Source organism: Mya arenaria, chromosome 11 (assembly GCF_026914265.1).
Source record: "Mya arenaria isolate MELC-2E11 chromosome 11, ASM2691426v1".
NCBI classification, from domain to species: domain Eukaryota; kingdom Metazoa; phylum Mollusca; class Bivalvia; order Myida; family Myidae; genus Mya; species Mya arenaria.
Window position 1 is genome coordinate 21,435,554 of NC_069132.1, and position 21,026 is coordinate 21,456,579.

Here is a 21,026-nt window from a genome sequence, read left to right on the forward strand (position 1 = left end):
CTAACAGTTACTGATTGAATTTATTTATTCTTATAGATTATGTCTTAAAATGTTGAGACTATTCTCGTTCTTTACATAGTTGTATATATATATATTTCAATACTCTTTTTGTCATGTTTTGTGACATGAGTTATACGAAATAAACTTGGTAACTTGTAAACACAATGGAAAAATGTGCTAGAGTCCCAACACTGGTTGCCAAAGTGAAATATGTGAGAAATACCTTCAATGAACTATTTGAATATCTATTTTCTGTCGTTTCAAGATTATCAAAATTTGTTTTGAACTAAAGGAAGTTTCTGAAACAAATTTTGCATGGCCTTTCTGTTTACACTTAAAATAAAAACTTAGTAGAAAATGTGCGTCAGGGTGATTTAAAAAAAAATGAAGATCGTAAACAAAATTCCAGCTTTTATGATGTTTACTCATAGCTTTAACGGTGATTGACTTAAACATAAAATTATACCAGTTTCGAACAGTTTGATCGTAAGTAATTTGATTTCTTGGCTATACTGTACAATTTGTTAAAGTTTTCTGAAAAGTGTGATTTTTTTTTGCTACAATTGCACCATTTTTTCTACATTCATCCAAAGGAAATAAGTTAAATAATGTTCTTTATGAAAGCAGGTGTGGTTATGTTTTATTTCACTGAACATCACTCGGAAATTATTATGAACATATTATCGTGACTATTGTAAATGTATCTGAAATCAGACACGAGTATGCATTACATACCTCGTACCATTAGATTATCGTATTAAGTAAAAAAAATCCTATTGACTGTCCATTATTTGAAAAAGTAACGACGTCCAAGCATTGGACAAACCATTCCTAAAATAATAAATACATGAATTTAGAAGAAATAAAGAGAGAGTACACTTTGACCAATTAATAACTTTACAGGTCCAAATTTCTCGAAACGTCCTTTAAAACAGGATTAAGCTAATGTCACATGTTTTCAATATGTTGCGTACAATTTCCTTCTTTAAGAGTTTTTATACGTAGATAGGATAGGAAGTATTTGATGATGCTCACAATAAACCGTTTTTAAGTATGTATTTTGCCTATTTGAAATAAGCTACTTAAGCCTGTTTAGCTTAAGAAGTTCCGGAAATTTGGGTCTGCTGACGTTACTTTTAAGTTCATGTTAATTTGCACTTTGTCATGATGACGAACTTAGCTGTTGTTTACTAACAAAACACTAAATTTAAGTATTTGTTATGTTTTCTATGAAACATGTCAGACTCAACTGAGCAATGTATTCTTGTACTTAAGTCAATTTATCCAAACTATTATTGTATAAATGCACTCCCATGTTCGACTTGTTTGATTACATCTTAGTGTCATTATTCAACATTTAACACTATTCAATGCATTATATCGTTAAAGTTTGTTTTTTGTACCATATCGCGATTAAATTAGTATTGAAATTTGCATTTTAGGCTGGAGGCTTTCCACTGCAATACACCTGTGTTATGCTTCGGTTAGTTTTCTTTGTTTGTTACTATAAGTAATTAGCCAGGATTGGTATTTATAAAGCATCTTAAGTCACTTTCCTAATTTAAGCGTCTCATTGGTCATATGATATACGGACTTAAACATTTCTGGAATATTTTTTTATTCATAATATCTATAAAAAAATGTTTACATTTCTTTTAATTAAACTATAAAAACTTAAGAAATCGGCTTAATTTCTCGAAACTTCTTAAGTTTTACAGGCTTAAGTAGCTTCTTCCAATTAGCCAAAATATATTCTTAAATTTGATTTTGATCAATGAAAAATTGTTATTGAAAATATCATAAAGATTTTTACTATCTAAAGTCCAAAAACTCTCTTCCAAAAAAGAAGTAAATATAACACAAATTAAACAAAACAAAAATAGTGAGCATAGCTTAATCCTGTTATACGAGATTTAAGAAGTTTCAAGAAATTGGGGCAAGATGCTTTAAGACCACGGCCCCAGGACTACAATGTAGAATGTAGAACGCAGTTTGTCGTACCAACATCCATTCATTTTTTTAATGTTAAAGTTGTTAAGCGATCCAGCTCGGCATTCAATGTAGAAAGTCTAATGTTGCTTGTTAAAGTAACTTCACACAACATGTTATCTTCTTGGCATCTCAGAACCACCCTTTTAATGCATGTTTAACGATGCACTTTACGAAGAAAACTACGCCGCAAAATAAACGCATCCTGTTTTGTTTATGATGTATTGCATGGTGATCAGCTGACAATATTAGTATATAAACGCGAGTTGATTCATAAATATATTACAACTTATGAGAAAGGACATCGACTCGGTAATACTATAATTACACAACGAACAATATTTAAGTAAAAGGAAAATAAAATCGCAACATCGGCGAACATGGAGGAACAAATCTTAATTATTTGTTTCGCGCTAGTTGCAGTTTCACTCTCACAAAACTGCATGGACCTTCAGTTGGCTGCAAATGGACAAAAGGCCAGCGGCGTCTACACTCTGAACGTAGGAGGGAAGTGCATCGAAGCGTTTTGCCAATACTATAACATGGATACACGTATATAGCTAAGAGCACTGCTGGAGATTTAGACCTGCGTCCTCTATATACAGACACTTCCACAGTGCGTATTCTCCACACGCGAATAAACGGCGACCAGCATTCCGCGGACGTTACACAAATTGACCGGTATCAGTCCATTCCATTGTCGGTGCAGCTTACCAAAAACGATGGGTACAAAGGAATTCAAAACACAAATATGTCACCCTACATGTTTGTTGGATTTCTCCCGAAAGGAGAAGCAAGCCAGAAGACCGAGCAAGGATGGAAAGTTGAAGGTACAGAATTTAAATTCAAAAACTGCGATGCAAATCCGAACAGTTACTTTGCCGTTTTGTTTAACGGTGCCAATACCGGTTACACACGTTATCCCGGTAGCTACAACAGTCGGCAATTTGCTTGGAAGAATTTGGCAAAAGCAGTCGCTAATGGTCAAAAGTTAACGGATAATTTTTTGTCGGAGTTCTATGAGATTCATTTCGGTGGATGTGGCGGGTACAGCACGGGGGCTATGGATTCGGACGTAAAAGGCGTTGCAGTTGGACTGAAGTTTGAAATAACCCATTGCGCAGTCCCATGTGCTATAGTCAACGGACAGGTTTCAATAACCGGCAACAAAATCAATGATATCGCTACGTACGAGTGTAATAAAGGATATGCTATGATTAGCGGGGATGTTACGCGCACGTGCATGGGAAACGGCGGATGGAGCGGCGCTCCACCAACGTGCATGCAAGAGAACTGTGTAACGCTTCAAAACGCCAAAAATGGTCAGCTACAGAGCGGTTTTCAGGATATTACAAGAAATGGGGAAACATTTAAAGTTTACTGCGAGTACAAGGATGGGGAAGGATACGTATTCATTGATCCAGGCAAGTTACCAGCTAGCAGTATCGATATGTTGTCTCTGTATGATGACAGCACTCACGTCAGGGTCGTTCATCTCCGTAACATGGACCGCGGCAATAACCCTCAGTATGAGGCAAGGATGCAACAACTTCCGGCCTTCGCTTCACTGCCTGTGTCAGTTCAACTAAACGCAAATGTTGGTTATAAGAATATTCTAAACCAAGGGATGGGTCCATATCTTTACATGGGATTTATACCGAAAAGCAATAACAGAATTCGTGATACCCAAGGCTGGAGGGTAAACGGTAACGACTTCACATTTATCAACTGCGATGGTAATCAAAATTCCTATTTCGCCATTCTATATAACAAGAAAAAAACGTCATACAATGGATACCGGCACCCTGACAGGCCTATCATGTTCGCATGGTACGATCTAGCAACAACAGTCGAAACACCTCTTCCGCAGAAATTATTCACAGAAGAATATGAAATCCATCACGGTGGTTGCGGGGGTTACAGTATCAGCTTAAATAAACCTGACGTAAAAGGCGTAACGGCTGGGTTCAGATTCACGGTGACATGCGCACAGCCTGTTGATGTTGTCTACGCTAGTAAAACGGTTACGGGGCTGATACCCGGTTCTACTGTGGTCTATAGCTGTAGCGGTGGAAGGTCGATTGTCAGTGGAGATGGCGTGAGAACATGTACCCCAACGGGCGGATGGTCTGGCCAGTTGCCGACGTGTGGTTGAAATGGCGGCTGAACATGACATTGGTTGAAATGGCGGCTGAACATGACATTGACATGAACAAGCATAATATGATTTGTTAAATATACGTTTGAGGTTAAACTTTTCACAATAATGCAGTTATATGTTGTTGTTTCTATTTTAATTGGTTTAACCTCTGCAAGACGATTAATGTCAGGTATATCTACAAACGCTTTTCCCTTGTTTGGAGGCGCCAACATATTTTCGTTTGCATTTAATACCGTTACACCTGTTATAATACATGTATATTTTCCTTAAATCATGTATTTATCCGAATAAAAACATGTAACGAAACGTTTTCTTTGTTGTTGTTGTTTTGCATTGTTTGTTCAATTCTTACTTTTAAGACCGTTTTAGGTGCGATTAATTAAAATGTACTATGAATTTTGCGTGGTCTTTTACCTGGTGTTTATCTTTCATCTGCAGTTCATGTACATTCTGATAAGTGTTTCAATACACTGCACCGAACACAGAATAAGTATTCTCCTAAATGGAGCAGATATTCATTATAAACTAGATGACGTTAACGGTCGGCCATTACAGCGATGGTTCATAGAAATTAAATTAGCATGCAATTTGCCGCAAAAATCAACCCCAGCTTGTTCAAGTGTTTAATACAAATCTGATCGTCCAAAAACAAAAAAGCAAACTTCTTATTTTCTTTATTGATATTATCAAGACATAATATGTTTATATCATATGTGAAGTCCAAGGCAGCAACCTTGGAAAAAAAGTTATACAAAAGAACATTGATAGGAAAAGTAATGCTACAAGGAGTGTCACCTGTACATGTACTAGACACAAACCTGGATGATTGGATTACGAGTTAGACATGCTAGTAGTAAATACTATTTCACTATACCACAGAGCTGTTAATTATTATAGAGTAAAATAAATCAAACAGATAAAAAGGTGTTTTTCAAACAATTCCAGGCGTGCCGCACGTCTAAGCTGTGAGAAACATGCTGACAATTGAATAAATGTGTTTAAAATACATCAACTATTCAAGGTTGCACAAAGTTTATATAAAATGAAGAACATTTCAAACTGAACTGTCGACATAGTTTTCATACGACCTTGATCATGACCCTATTGACCTCAAAAATCAATAGGGGTCATCCGCTGGTCTGCTACCACTGAAGTTTGAGGGTCCTAGGTCTAACCATTCTCTAATTACTGAACATAAAGTTTTCAGAAGACTATTTGCTTTCACCTTCACCTTTGACAGTCTCACCCTTAAAATGGAAGGATACCGCAAACCTTTTTCAAGAAATGGCAATAATCATGATTTTTTTATTGTTTTTATATCAATCATATCAATGGTAGCAGAATATCTTAGATAGCAGGTTTTCTGCAGATCCAGAAATCCATGTGACCTTGTAGCAATTCCAATACCAGTTCACACCACTTTAAGACTTAGTAAGTTGAAAGTAGCATGCTGTAACACAACAACACTACACATCACTATCACCACTTTCCCCGTTTGCTCCAATCTTTAGGTTGCCAATGTAAACACTTGGGGTCTATACGAATCTTCCTCTTGGACATTGACTTATAGTGGGACTTGAGCAGCTCCCTGGAGAGCACTATGATATACTGGCCCTTGTAATAATTGATAAGGTTCAGGTGCTGTAAGGTCGAGATCACATCCTCCTTCTTGATACTCGTCATCTCCGAGATGTCACTGGAACAGGTACAGGTGTAACATGTACAACAATCAATGAATGATTAAAAATGGAACAAAATGAATTGAAATGAGCCAAAATTGCATTATGACCAATCAAGAATTACTGTCTTTGTTTACCAAAATTTTTTTAAAGAATCTAAGTCTGGGTTTATTTGTCTGTCAAGGGCTATCATTGTGTGTAGTGATTTGGCGACATGTAAATTGTGTATCAAATAAGCTATGACAAAGATTTACCCAACTATATTTGCAGCAGTTAACTTTGAACTGGTATATGCAATACATCCCAAGCATCTCAGTGTTACAATAACCTATCACTGACTTTTTAATCCATTCAATTTAAGACGTATGACCAACACCCTTAAATAAAATGTAAGGATACAGTTTAATTAATCAATACCAAACTACAGTATGTTGCACATACTTGATGGTGATGATGGGTTTTTCGTTTCCTTCCTCTGGTTTTAGTGAAAGTAGGATCTCTGTGATGGTCTGAGACCAGTAACTGCGATATGAAAGGAGCCCAAGGTCAGATAAGGGCTTCTCTGGGGAGCCCGTCTTTCCCTCCACCTTGGACAGCTCGTAACCTGGGGAATGGTATGGTGAAATGAAATAAATTGACAGATAATTTTATATGACCTTCGACACACAAGAATAAAAGAAAGAGTATCCTACTATACTGCACAAACAGACGAGAAATAAAGTCCATATATCACAATTATATTTATTGTTAATATAATATGTATTTACAGGCATGTAACACAACTACTACCCACAACCCAATGCATACTAACTAAATTCAATGAGCAGTTTTCCGAAGCCCTTCTTCTGGTAGGGAGGCAGGGTGAGAATGCAGGCTACATTGTAGTCTTCTGACGACTCTTTCTCCTGGGAAAACATATACTATATGTCATCATATTTCAATATTTCTTAACTTCATATACACTGCTTAAAAAGTATATTAGCATATCATTTAGCGTTTTTCCACAGGGTTTCATATAAAGCTCATAATTTTTTAAGCTCAAGTAAAACTATTTTTTTACACCTGTGGGCAAGTGTTGTTCATGCAAAATCTTGTTTAAATATTCATTATTTATTTCATTATAGATGAAAGGTCAGCTTGGGCTTTATGAATGCCACAGACTAAAATTTGAAGGAGGTAATAAAGCCTTTACTTTATACATAATGGGTATATAAATTATTAGCTGTTTACTTTAATCACCATTCAATATTTATCTCTGACAACACAATGTTAACCATTAAATTACAAAACTGGTCTCAAATTTCAAGGTTCAACCTATAGAAAACAGCTGGATTTCATCTGCCATGTATTCACAATTTAGGAAGAAAAATATTTTATAACATCACCATATTATATTGATAATAAAGATTCTTAAACGAAATTTAAGTGTCAAATTTGACAAAGTTAACAAATATTTTGATCATTATCACAATTCAAGGGCTGAATGCGAAAAGGTTCTAAGTGAAATTAAATAAAGAAGCAGGTAGAACATTTTCGCTTTCACCCCTCCACATTCTATACATGACAACAGTGATAAATGTACAGCAACAGGAAGTGACGGCTGCATGGAGTTCGTGCAGATACATGTGTTATATCTACAATGTTTCCTGACCTTGGAGAAGTAGCCAAAGATGTGATATCCCTTCACATCCATCTCACAGGACACATAGAAGAGGAATGGGTCTGTGTCATAGTATAGGGTCTTGTGGTCTAGAAACAGCTTAGCCAGCAAACACAGGTTCTGAGCATAGTTCTGTAAAATAACGCATGTACATGTGCAAAATTCACAAGGGGGTTTATGGCAGTTGAGAGGAGGGCGTGGTGGGGGCGCAACAGGTGCACATACCCCTAAAATTAACTAACACCTTTTGTCAATATTTGAGAGGAAAATTGAATATAATTTACCAGAATGCACCATTTCAGACTAAATATACCCAAATATAAAAATAATAATTGTGGAAACCCTGAAACACCTCTTGCAACATTTAAATAATATTTTAAGGTTCTGTGGAAGGGGGCACATGTCAAAAGTTGCTGCCCCCCTACCACCACCTTAACTTTCCCTTTACAGTAGGGTGACACCAATAACATTATAACCTACAATATGACAAGCAACTTTTTAATAAAAAGCCTTTAAGATATTTTTTTTTGTTTTCACAAAATTATAGAGTAAACTACTGAACCCACTCAAATACAAAGTTCATATTAAATTACCATAGTATTTGATGACACTATTTTATTTTTTCATATTATACATTGTAGTTTTTAAGGTCATCATACACTATGGCAGCTTGTATCAAATTAAGCAATCTTAAAGTAATTATAACAAAAGGCCTTAAGGTTCCAACATCAGTCATTCATTGAATATGAAAACTTCAAAGCTATTACTTTATTCAAAACATTCATTAAAAGTTATCTAAAAGTTCCTTTGTCCATTACATATGAATGACCTTTTGCCTTCATTATTATTTTACCAATATTGACAACAAACAGTGGTGTAATAAACACAAATAATTAAATCAGAGGTTTATTGGCAATTCAATGCATGTATTTATTAATAGACAGCAACAGGCTCAAAACAGTGTTCAGTAAGCCTTGCACAGATATAAGATAAGTGTTTGAAATCACATTTTTGGACGACTTACAATTTATTTTTTTATTCTATGGTTGTAATGAAATATTAGGGTATGCTGATAAAAACAAACAAACAAAGAAACAATGAACAGTGTTGTCAGAGTAATAGATAAGATGTGTATTCGTGTAAATAAATGAGTTACAAATTGCACTAGAAATGGCAGAATACGCAATACATTTTAAAGGGACGCTTAATGAATTAATTTGAGAAAAGGAAACTCATTTCGTCTTATTCCGAGAAGCTCGGTCAATTTATTTAACTCAGTTAAAAATAGATAATGGTTTCTGTAATTGGACTATCATTTTCTGGAAGCAAGCGAGAAATAATCGAAGACCTCGGGGTTTGACCAAAGGCACTTTCCGTTGATAAATGAGTAAATACAATGCTATATGATTAAAAAGATGGATGCAGGCAGAAACTCAAGTGTTCATATGCAAACTTTGCCGCTAACATATCATCTTAAATGTGTTTGTTTTGAAAATCTAGTTTATTTTGTAATTTGAACTATACGCTTTACAGCAACTTAAAACACCCAGTTTCACTTATTATTAATTAATAAGTTGTTACCAATAATTGTTACCAATCACACCAATAATTGTTACCAATCACACTAATAAAAGGCAATTGACACCACGCCAACAGCGATAAAGATGCCTTCAGTGTCACGTGACCTATTAGTAAGAGCCCTCTGACAAGTACCAGAAGCAGACAATAATAATACAAAAGTTATACATGACAATCAGATATAAAATGCATGAAACATGGTAAAACATAGCAATTGAAGCAAGTATAACATAAATTAGTTCATTATTTAATATTATTAATTTTATGGAATGTACATGTATGATTCAGGAAAAACTCAAATTTAGGGAAACAAAACATGTATTAATTTCCTTTCCGAAAGTCAACAGAAAACAACGTTTGTTTAGATCTATTGTCAAAACTCAATGGATTTTGCTGTTTTTCTTCCTTTCTCCATTTAGAATCACCTGTTTTTTACAAGTGTAATGAATTATTATTATTGATATAACTACCTTAATGTTTCTCTCAATTAATATCCGTATTTAATGAAATGCGAAACTGTTCCTGCTAGGAACCTACATGTAGGAGTCAGAAGTGATCATAGCAGTATTAAATGAAATGCGAAACTGTTCTAACAAGCAACATAGAAGTTAGAAATGACCAAAGTCTTTATATATGCACAGATTTTTACTTTGATTTGCATCATTTACAAAGATGATTTTGTTTTATCTATACGTACATGTTTATACTTTTTGTGACCTTTAGTTACATATCAGATATTTTATCAAATTTAATAAAAAATGTGACTCAAATTGATAACCCACCAGGAGTTGTCTTTTTCGCTTATATGTCCAAACAAACTTAAAAGCAACTGTATATGCTTTACACACAAGAAGGAGACAAATTTCAAAATAAAAATAAATCGCATATAATAGATATTGTCAATAGTATACACTAATAGTCATATTGATCTTTCTTGTTTTATGACTGACGGAAAATGAATGTATATCATGAACAGTTACATTAAGTCATTTTGAGGGTTGAAATAGTCTACTAAAAAGCCCTATGTTATCAAACAAATGAAAAAAATGTTGTTTTTTGAGCAGCATTTAGGGAAAATGTTAGTATTTCGGATTTCCTTAACTGTCTTTTACTATTTCTCAGTTATGAAAAACATAATTTGTGTTAAATATATAGAAAACGTCGTAATTACACTACTGTTGATATGTGCAGATTGTCGGAAGTCATGGCGAATAGCAACGGCAACTGATAAGCCCCGCCTAATCAGGATGCTGATTGGTCAGTCGGGTATCGATCAGTTTGACTGACAGGCCGCGTCATGTGAATAATTCATTATTGTCACTCAATAAAAATCAAAACAATGGGGAAATAGAAACTTGAAAAACTCATTTATAATGTGAGCTACCCAATTTTTTTCAGAAGTGTGAAGTATCGGTAATACTCAAATACAATGGAAAACTTATCTTTAACTCTGGTTGTTACCTTATTTTTTCTGCCATCTATTTCAAATATAGATATATTTGACTTTCTGTAGATTTCGTTTCCAGGTGGATGTTTCAACAAACATTTGGTCTGAAATAAATACAGTTTTTTCTGGATAAACATTACTGTCAAATACAATGTACTTTAACAATCAATTCACAATGGAACTAAATAGAAGTCAAAAGGATATGTGTCCCCAGTTTCTATGGCAATACACTAAACTTAGTACAAACAATTAACGAGGAAATCATAATAAAAAAATATGAAATAATTGATAGCTTAAATTCCATCACGAAAAAAGAAAGCAAGACAATCTCTCAAGATCTTAAGAGATGAGTACAGCAATACTTTAACATCTTCCTACATGTAATCTTCAAGACAGAACAGGTTTTTTTTTTTAAATGAGACAAGTACACATACATTTAATGAACATGTTCTACTCACCAGGTGCCTCTCTAAACACTTGCTACTTTTCACATACTTCAGGCAGAACTCACATATGTACACTATTGGTAATGAGGTCAATCCCTGAAATAGAAGTCGTATCAACTAGTGATGCTACGACTATCGAGTTGAGTTGAATAATGGTTGCTGACAACTTCTGGTCAGTGATAACTTATGCTGATGCTGTTCTAAAATTGTTCATGTTCAAGTATCATACATATGCTGTGTTTCTAAAATAACAAGCATACTACATGTATAAATATAAAGCATGTTCATACTGTGTGAGACAATGCAATAAGTTATTAATGATCAGTATTCATTTCCAGTGCATTTCCTTTCTGTGTAAAAGAAAAAAGGGCATTCCTACAATAACACAAAATAACATTAAAATTATAGTCATTTGAATACAGGTACATGTACTTTGGAATTTCAGAAAAAAAACAACATTGAAAACTTAAACAACTGTAATTCTCAGTAGTTATCCAATATATTTCAAACTTACTCAATATTACAGTGAATTCTTAATCTTACAGTATTGTGTGGTAAGCTCATTAATAAGACGACACCTCAGTCTTCATTTGGAGTTGATAACCCACCAGGAGTTGATAACTCATCAGGAATTACCCACCTGGAGTTGATAACCCACCAGGAGTTGATAACCCACCAGGAGTTGATAACCCACCTGGAGTTGATAACCCACCAGGAGTTGATAACCCACCTGCAGTTGATAACCCACCAGGAGTTGATAGCCCACCAGGAGTTGATAACCCACCTGGAGTTGATAACCCACCTGGAGTTGATAGCCCACCAGGAGTTGATAACCCACCAGGAGTTGATAACCCACCTGGAGTTGATAGCCCACCAGGAGTTGATAACCCACCTGGAGTTGATAGCCCACCTGGAGTTGATAACCCACCTGGAGTTGATAGCCCACCTGGAGTTGATAGCCCACCAAGAGTTGATAACCCACCTGGAGTTGATAACCCACCAGGAGTTGATAACCCACCTGGAGTTGATAACCCACCAGGAGTTGATAACCCACCTGGAGTTGATAGTCCACCTGGAGTTGATAACCCACCAGGAGTTGATAACCCACCAGGAGTTGATAACCCACCAGGAGTTGATAACCCACCTGGAGTTGATAACCCACCAGGAGTTGATAACCCACCTGGAGTTGATAACCCACCTGGAGTTGATAACCCACCAGGAGTTGATAACCCACCAGGAGTTGATAACCCACCAGGAGTTGATAACCCACCCGGATTTGATAACCCACCAGGAGTTGATAACCCACCTGGAGTTGATAACCCACCAGGAGTAGATAACCCACCAGGAGTTGACAATCCACCAGGGGTAGGTAACCCACCAGGAATTGATAATCCACCAGGAGTTGGTAACCCACCAGAAGCTGGTAACCCACCAGGATTTGGTAGCCCACCAGGAGCTGGTAACCCACCAGGAGTTGATAACCAACCAGAAGCTGGTAATTCACCAGCAGTTGGTAACCCTGGGTTGATAAACCACCAAGAGTTGATAACCCACCAAGGTGCCCCTTTTAATAACGTACTTTGCAGCTTTTAACTTACCTGTGGGTATGGTGAAAAGTACCATGGCTTGATACGGAACCTGCCCAGCTCTATCAGCTCAATGTTCTTCATGCGAGTGATGGCGTCGTCGTGGTGGGCAACCATACTGCCTGTCTGACGAGGGGCTGCTGGTTTGCCCCCATCCATCTCTTGCTGTCAGAGGAAGATGGAGGAAGTCAACAGAGGGAATTGGAATAGGATGATATACAACATAATAATATGCACATGTACATTTTGTAAAGTAAAACCAGATAAAATTGAGAGGCTTATGTCAAAAAGGTTCCAAGAAAAAAATAAGATATTGGTGCCTTTTTTCATAATCCAACAATATAATATTACTTTGCCATTTTACTTTAAAATATAACGGTACAAAAAGAAGAAGGCCATGATGTCTACCGCGCTCTGAATGAAGGATAAATGCAATACACAACAGGATTAGAAATTACATGCCAGAAACCAAACAATACGGAATGCCATTTTGCACAACTATCAATAAAAGCTATACATCAGATGAGCATTTTTAACACCACTTACTGATGAGTTAACATGTGGAATAGAAGGAGTGCCTGACCGACTGCTGGGCATTGACTCGGTACCCTGTAATATGCAGAAATCAACATGCATTTACAAAATGCATCATTTTGAAATGAAATATTTTCAAAACAAAAAAAAAACAGTCCAAAAAAAAATAGTAGGATATATTTTATTTTATTTTTCATAGTGAAAACAATTGTAATGAGAACTATGTACATTTTATGTACAACTGAATTACATTTAAATTGGATCTGCCACATAAAATCAAAAAAGCAACTTGTGTAAAAAAAAACTTCATCTATTGACTACTTGCAACTGAATTAAGGAAGTGTCATTTTTTTTTAAATTAAATAAGTCAAACAATTTCAACCAGAAGTTCAGTGAATCAGATTCTTAAATACTCCCTGAATGGTTACCACTTACCAAGCTGGCCGACTGCAAAGTTGGAGTGGATGATAATGATATAGGGTCTATAATCTGTAACACAATAGGATACCAAACCATAGCAATGCTTACAATATTCAGAACCATGTGAAAATATGAGGAATGAAATAAGATTTTAGATTTTAGCAATCTTTTCCACTTCATAAAACTACTGGGGGCCGTTTCAATAAAATTTATATTTTAGTCAATTTTTGTTCTAAATTAAAATTGTGTTATAAAATTATCATTTTGTTAATTTTTTTGGGTAAAATGAATTTTAGCCAGTATTAAAAATGTACCCATAGTTCAGAAAATAAAATAAATAATGTAATGCCATTTGTGGCGTTTATACATATCTAAGATTATTAAAAATTACCTGTTATGACTAAAATCCTTTACTGAAATGGTACCCTGAGTAATTCACATTATAGTAATTGTGCTCAAAAATATTTTCACAATTTCACATAAAATGTTCCATGTCTGAACTATAGTGATTGCTAAAATAGAACAAGAGCTGTCACAGTATGTGACGAATGCCCCCTAATATGACATTGACCTATGAACAAGGTCAGTACATGAAAAGTTGATCTTGCCTTTACGTATCAAACACATATGGCAAGTTATTTTAAATTGCCACTGAACATAAAAAATACCACCCATACTTGACAACCTACACTGCTGTGTCCTTATATTCAGCATTCCATTGTGAATAAACACTAAGAGTATCTTTCACCTTAAAGGTAGGGACACAGGTCTTGTACCCGACACATTGTCTTGGTATGTCAAACACATGTGGCAAGTTATTTGAAAATCTGTCCATACAAGAGAAAGTTACAGCCCAAACACGATAAACTATACTCTGTGTCCTCATATGCAGCATTCGATTGTAAATAAACACTAAGTGTGACCTTGAACTTAGAGGTAGGGACATGGGTCTAGTACGCAACACGTCGTCTTGGTATGTCGAACACATGTGGCAAGTCATTTTAAAATCTGTCCATACAAGAGAAAGTTACAGCCCGGACATGACAACCTATACTCTATGTCCTTATATATGCAGCATTCCATTGTGAATAAACACCTAAGTGTGACCTTGACCTTAGAGGTAGGGACACAGGTCTTGCACGGGACACGTCGTCTTGGTATGTGGAACACATGTGGCAAGTTATTTTAAAATCTGTCCATACGAGGGAAAGTTACAGCCCGGACACGACAACCTATACTCTATGTCCTTATATGCAGCACTCCATTGTGAATAAACACTAAGTGTGACCTTGACCTTAGAGGTAGGGACACAGCTCTTGCATTTGACATGTCGTCTTGGTGAGTGGAACACATGTGGCAAGTTATTTTAAAATCTGTCCATAGAAGGGAAAGTTACAGCCCGAACATGACAACCTATACTCCATGTCCTTATATGCAGCACTCCATTGTGAATAAACACTAAGTGTGACCTTGACCTTAGAGGTAGGGACACGGGTCTTGCACACGACACGTTGTCTTGGTATGTGGAACACATGTGGCAAGTTATTTTAAAATCTGTCCATACGAGGGAAAGTTACAGCCCGGACACGATAACCTATACTCTATGTCCTTATATGCAGCACTCCGTTGTGAATAAACACTAAGTGTGTCCTTAACCTTAGACGTAGGGACACGGGTCTTGCACGCGACACGTTGTCTTGGTATGTGGAACACATGTGGCAAGTTATTTTAAAACTGTCCATACAAGGGAAAGTTACAGCCCGGACACGAGTTATCAGACACACGGACAGACGGACGGTGCGATTTTAATATGCCCACCTTCGGAGGCATAAAAAGTCATTTAAATAGGGCTTGACTATGTGTTGGAGTAACCAAAACACAGACAGAGATGGCAAAGGAGTATTATTTAGTTATATGATGTTTGGTATAAGACTCCCCAAATACATATTTAGAAATGAATACAATTATATCATCTTTATATGACAGTGTACCACCATTATAACATCATTCACTACAACTGTGCAGCAGGTTTATTACAATGCATATATATATATGAAGAAGCTTTACAACATACATGCATGATACATGAAATAGTGTTTTAGCTTAAGAGATTAAGAAGGGTGTTGCAACCTGCACTTTTTGGTAAAACCATTTTGCCTTGGTGGAAACCATCACAACATGAATGCTTAAGATAATAAAATATTAATTTTCTTTGTTTAAACACTTCTTATATATGATTAAAAATATAAACTTAACCTATTTTGCTGTTGAAATCTAAAAATGACTTTGATTAAACACATTTTTTAACAATTTCTGTTAAATTCATAATATTAAAGTTTTTCACAGCATGATACAAGGTGGCCTTTCCATCCTATAATAGCACCATGCCCCTTTTCTGCAGCACCCTGCTATTGTTAAACCCTGGCTAAAACCCTTCTTCAAAGAGCGCTTCCCGCAGTGGCATACTGTATATATAACAAAAAGACTATCTTGCTATAAAAAAATATAAAACAGTAATTTAACTCATGTACATTCCCGTCATGTATTACTTACATCATCTTCCAACTTCCTCTTTCTGCTGTTCACTGGCATTTTTTTGTGCCCACCCCCAGAACCATTCTGTAGAAAATACAACATTAATACTGTATATGTTCAATTTATATTCAAAATAAATTGGCTCCTGCAGCCCTTTTGGCCCAACACTGCTGGATTTGTATGTCATCTGATTCTTTATGTTTTTTATATACAAATATATGAAACACAAGTCAATTTTTATTTGAAAACTGAATATTTGATGTAAGATCTATATTTCAAGGCACTCTACTACAGCACTTGGGCAATTTCTCTACAAATATTATTGACATTGACATTTTCAGGAAAACGCACATCAATATATAATTTGATTATTGTGTAATTATAATAGATTATATAAACAACAGTTTATTATTCATGTACTTTACGTGTTATATCCATTGATATACATTGATCTACATTGTTTGTAGAGAAAAAAACATGTAAAAATATCTAGTATCATCTGAATGTCAGGTATCAAAAAGACCTCGAGAAAAATGCAAATATTTGGTAAATTTATAAAAAAAATCATCTATTTGTGTAAAACAAGCAGACATATACAAATTAATTAGGGATGCAAACGAATGGCAAAATTGATATTCGAATATTTGGTAATTCTTTTGATTGAATATTTGAATATTCGATTGCCGTAATACATATTTTAGAAAAAGAAGTAAACTACTATTATTATTCGCTAAAGTAATTGCCTTGGCATTTTAACCTTACTTTGTCGTAGCCAGAACGCGCTGCGGACCCTGATTTTCCCCAAATGAACCTTTGAAATTCTCCATTTTCAGAAAGCAATACATCATAAACATACAAACAACAAATCAAATAATTCGATTCCGCTACCTTATGTAAACAATGTGAAATTCGATGGATTACTAGTCAAACAATGGAGGGTCTTTCCGTAGGATGATCAGCCTCGTTCTAAGATTGACCTCTAAATTAACTAAACGTAACTATGTAACCCCAAACCAACTCGGTTCTAGTAAAATAGTAAAACGAAAACATAAGTTGATTGGACTCAGCCATATTGTACAACAATAGAGGAAATATATCCTAAAATCCATTTCAAAGCACGAAAATTGTATTGAAAAATGGGAAGAGTTTAAAGCACATATATGCATCAACATTATTGTAGCACATATCATCAACTCAATTTGTGCTATGTTGCATAGTATTTGCGGCCAAGACAACACATTGGTGTTAAAGCCAAAAGCTAGTTATTGTAAAAGTAGGGGGACTTTTTATAGTACCCGACGATAAGTCCCTAATGACACATGATGCGTGTCTAGTCATCACATTCACACCTCTGGCATTAGGGGCCAATCGTTGTAAAAACAAGACAAACAAACTTTATAAACAAAATCAGTGTTGTAGGCAAAATGTGTTTTATTCTCTTTATTGAACTTTTGTCGAATATTCGAATACCGATTTTGACATTTGAATATCAAACGTTTGATCGAATATTTGAATATTCGTTTGCATCCCTAAAAATAATGATGGCATGACCACATGTTTTTGGCGTGTTATATCCTGATAGGGTATCAATAGAAACTATGGGGTGTGCTCACCACGACAGCAGATGTATCAGGACTGCCTGGACGACTGGAGGATGGAGCCTGACCTGCCTTGCCCACCTCCTTCTTCGGCGTTTTCTGGTCTTTGCGGGGAAACTCCATCTTTGTAACGTCCATCCGCTCCTCTGGCACCCATTCATCCAGACGCTTATTGACTAACATGGAATAAAAGTCAAGATATTAGTTACAAATATTCAAAGTTAATAAGGGAAGAGCTTTATCTATTTCCTTGACTATGAATTAATTCAAGTTTAATAACAACCCTGGTTACAGCTCAATCTTGGTCTGTCTTCTCAAACATATTCATTGCATTACTAATAATGGGCCAATGAAAATGAAAGATGAAATGGTTTTGAAGATAAAAGTATATAATTTCAGGTATGTTAACAGTACACATGTAATTGGTTTATCTAACTATATTTACACCTCAACTTCCATTCCTTAAATGAACTGCCTTTCGGCAATTGCGTTCATCAATCGATGAACGCAACATCTTCGGATATGTTCGGATCGTAATTCATTGCATAACAATATACATGAAAGCTATTGATCTTGTTATTGGTTGTATTGTGTCAGCAGGTCCCGTAAAATATAGATCAACATTTTAGGAAGTGTTAGTTTATTATATTTTAAATATATTGGTGCCAGAAGTGTTTCAATTTTTACGTTTTAAAGTGATTTCAAGTGGTTGATCTTTTCCCACTTTCTTGTGACGTCCTTTGAAAAAAATGTTTCCGGTTATAGTCGGGTCGTTCTATTTACAGAATGGGTAAGAACGGATCACTGAAAAGTTTTCTTAAATGAAATTAAATAAGTTTTTTAACAATTCTTGAATGAAATAATGAACTATTGGTGTAAATATAAGGAATGAATTGCGGGGTTGATGTCATTATCGGGGATATGAACGCAATTGGGTTGGTCAAAGTACGCGTGGAGTCCTTCGGACTCCACACACATTGACCAACCCAATTGCGGTCATACCCCGATAATGACATCAACCCCGCAATTCATTCCTTAAATTATCCCTATTCCCTATATAATTATGTTACTGCATAATATTTATCAAAACAATACCAGTTGCAGAGTAGATAATGGACAGTCACAATGTCTGCCGTGTTTTCAAAGAAACATAATTCATCAAGTCGCTGGTAAAAATAATTCACATACTAGTAATGTAAAGTGTCGTTTTAATTACCAAAGATTTTATTTTGTCATTCAGAACATGTAACATACAAGGTTCAATAGGCGTCTCAGAATGTCATGTTATAAAATGGTTCAAATGAGACGTATGCTCTGCTGAACAATTTTCATTATAACTTCATAACAGCTAATAAAAGGTTCCAATACATGTAACACAATTGTTTGAAATATACAAATATCAAAAAGAATTAACTTAATTTTTTTAAATGTAGCTATATTTTTTTTGATAACTATTACGTACTGTAATATTAGTATTTGAATGTATACCTTATATATCTTTTTTAACAGCTAATAAAAGAGCCATAGTATACAGCTAGGAAAAAGGTTAAATTATCTCAACAAATCAGGCTGTTATCTTGTAAAACCTGACCAAGTGTCTGAAATCTACTCTCCTCCTGGTAACTACTCAATATAGTATTATAAACTAATTCTTTGCCATAATGAACAGGAGAATACAAATGTCCATCACTCACAGTCATCATAATGAACATAAAATAGAGGTTTGTCGTTGACATCTTTTTTGGCCAAGATTTCTGCCCAATCTGAAAAAGAAACATTGATAACTTGCATCAACATTACAAATTAATGATTATAAGTGATAATTCATTTTGTAAACAATCTTAGAAAATTTAGACCAAAATAAATTGTTTTGACAACTGATAGTTGCATTCAAAGGCAATTATTCCATGTGCACCTTTGTCTGCTTCCTTAGTCTTTACCCACATTTAAAAACGGAAATCATATTTCATGTGTTGATAAAAATTTATAGAAAAATCATCTTTTTACGAGGAAGTAACATCTGATCATTAAAAATTCATTCTATTTAATAATCCTGTTGTTATTCACATTTCCACATTCAAACATTTTATAATTATGTCAAAACTAGTGTTTTTTGCATTTATTTCTATATATTTTTTCTTGACAAAACTCTGTCTGCAAACTTCAAGATTATTTTGAGAGGACGCTTATCAGACTGGCAAGTAGTCCAAATTATTGTAGGTTGACTGATTTTTTTTTACGATTTTTGATATGGCAAATCCTTCACTTACAAAATGTTTTGTACCAAAAGTGGGTAGTTGTTCCGATCGGGATTCCAGGTTAAAGCATATTGCATCCATAAAATATCATAAAAACAAGAAATATTACTAGATAATGTTATTTTATACTAGTTCCGTACACAAAAAATAAATATCCAACGAATAGTTATGAGTTTGATGGGGTTTTCTTCATTTCATTCTGTCAAAACATAATGCGCAAAGCTGCAGTTTACAGTTTTACAACAATCAGAGCACTTCGGTCATGGCCGAGTTGTTACGATTGTATTTACGAGGTCTATCACAAAGCATGTTGGAGGTGGCCGAGTTATTACGATTGGGTTGAGCTGTTCCGTTGGCATAATTGTTGTCTGTGTCAGTCAAGTTTCGTTTTATTGGAAAAGTAGATCATGTGTTAAATGCTTGTTTTGTGCAAAACAGCTTTGTACTTGCATGGTAAAATATGAATATAAACCTTTATTATCCATTTCAAACATAAAATACTTCATTAAATACAATTTCAATATTTTTCAAACCCACGCAGTTTTTGCACAAATCCGTTTAGACGTTAGGGATTGAAAGAATCCCGTATAACACGTCTATTATTTTAGACTAACCGGCAAGCAGACACATTTCAAAGTATTCATCTGGTTAAAATTTTAAATGTACACACCCAACATGCTTATGGAAAACATGCATATTTGAGACATTGTGTTTTGGGCATATATTGTTAAAATACAGTATGTGACGTTTTAACTTCGGGACGTTTTCTTCTGGGGACGTTTTGTTCTAGGGACGTTTTGTCCTCTTATTTAAAATCAATATACTCACGCCATCCATCCCCATTTGTAAGGAGGACAGGCAGCCTGCAGCCTTCTGTGATTTCCACCTGAAGTGATGAAATAAACAAGAATATTACAGCAGAAGTAAAAGCTGTAATATCAGAGTAATTTATCAAAATGAAAACATTACCTCTCCTTCGGCCATGACAGTCATGGTTATCTCTAACCTAAAAACATAAACAATATAATTAAGTCTGAAAGAAAGCTTAATTCCTAATATACATCATTTTATAAATTGGACTGATAAAATAGTTACAAAAAATATAAGGAAGTACTTTTATTCTCGATAGAGTACA

General features: G+C 35.0%; 2 protein-coding genes across 3 annotated transcripts; one reads left to right on the top strand and one right to left on the bottom strand.

Annotated features, from left to right (window-relative positions):
- Nucleotides 1-2,530: 2,530 nt before the first annotated feature.
- On the top strand, nt 2,531-4,460 carry LOC128208409 (uncharacterized; the record flags this gene model as incomplete). Its single annotated transcript, XM_052911968.1, has 1 exon — nt 2,531-4,460. A coding segment is annotated over one exon (1,614 nt), but the record flags the coding sequence as incomplete, so codon positions are not given.
- Nucleotides 4,461-4,809: 349 nt separating this feature from the next.
- LOC128208940 (histone acetyltransferase KAT5-like) lies at nt 4,810-20,953 on the bottom strand. 2 transcript variants are annotated; one of them, XM_052912664.1, is made up of 14 exons: nt 20,861-20,953; nt 20,720-20,777; nt 19,328-19,396; nt 17,649-17,809; nt 16,054-16,119; nt 13,516-13,569; nt 13,093-13,155; nt 12,559-12,711; nt 10,973-11,056; nt 10,529-10,618; nt 7,481-7,621; nt 6,641-6,734; nt 6,271-6,433; nt 4,810-5,846 (listed from the first exon to the last, which is right to left on the bottom strand). In XM_052912664.1, exons 1-14 carry the CDS (start codon nt 20,882-20,884, stop codon nt 5,630-5,632), a joined length of 1,437 nt encoding a protein of 478 aa, XP_052768624.1. In that variant the 5' UTR covers nt 20,885-20,953; the 3' UTR covers nt 4,810-5,629. The 2 variants fall into 2 exon arrangements, with proteins under 2 accessions (XP_052768624.1, XP_052768625.1); XM_052912665.1 differs by lacking the exon at nt 13,516-13,569 and having other exon boundaries at nt 20,861-20,952.
- Between the last annotated feature and the right edge of the window lie 73 nt (nt 20,954-21,026).

Bases quoted from the DNA above. Each gene is read 5' to 3' on its own strand.
- LOC128208940 (XM_052912664.1), bottom strand. From the start codon at position 20,884: ATGACTGTCATGGCCGAAGGAGAG. The intron at 20,778-20,860 runs GTAATGTTTTCA...TCATCACTTCAG, and splicing joins CTGTCATGGCCGAAGGAGAG to GTGGAAATCACAGAAGGCTG. The intron at 13,156-13,515 runs GTAAGTGGTAAC...TGCATATTACAG, and splicing joins CTTTGCAGTCGGCCAGCTTG to GGTACCGAGTCAATGCCCAG.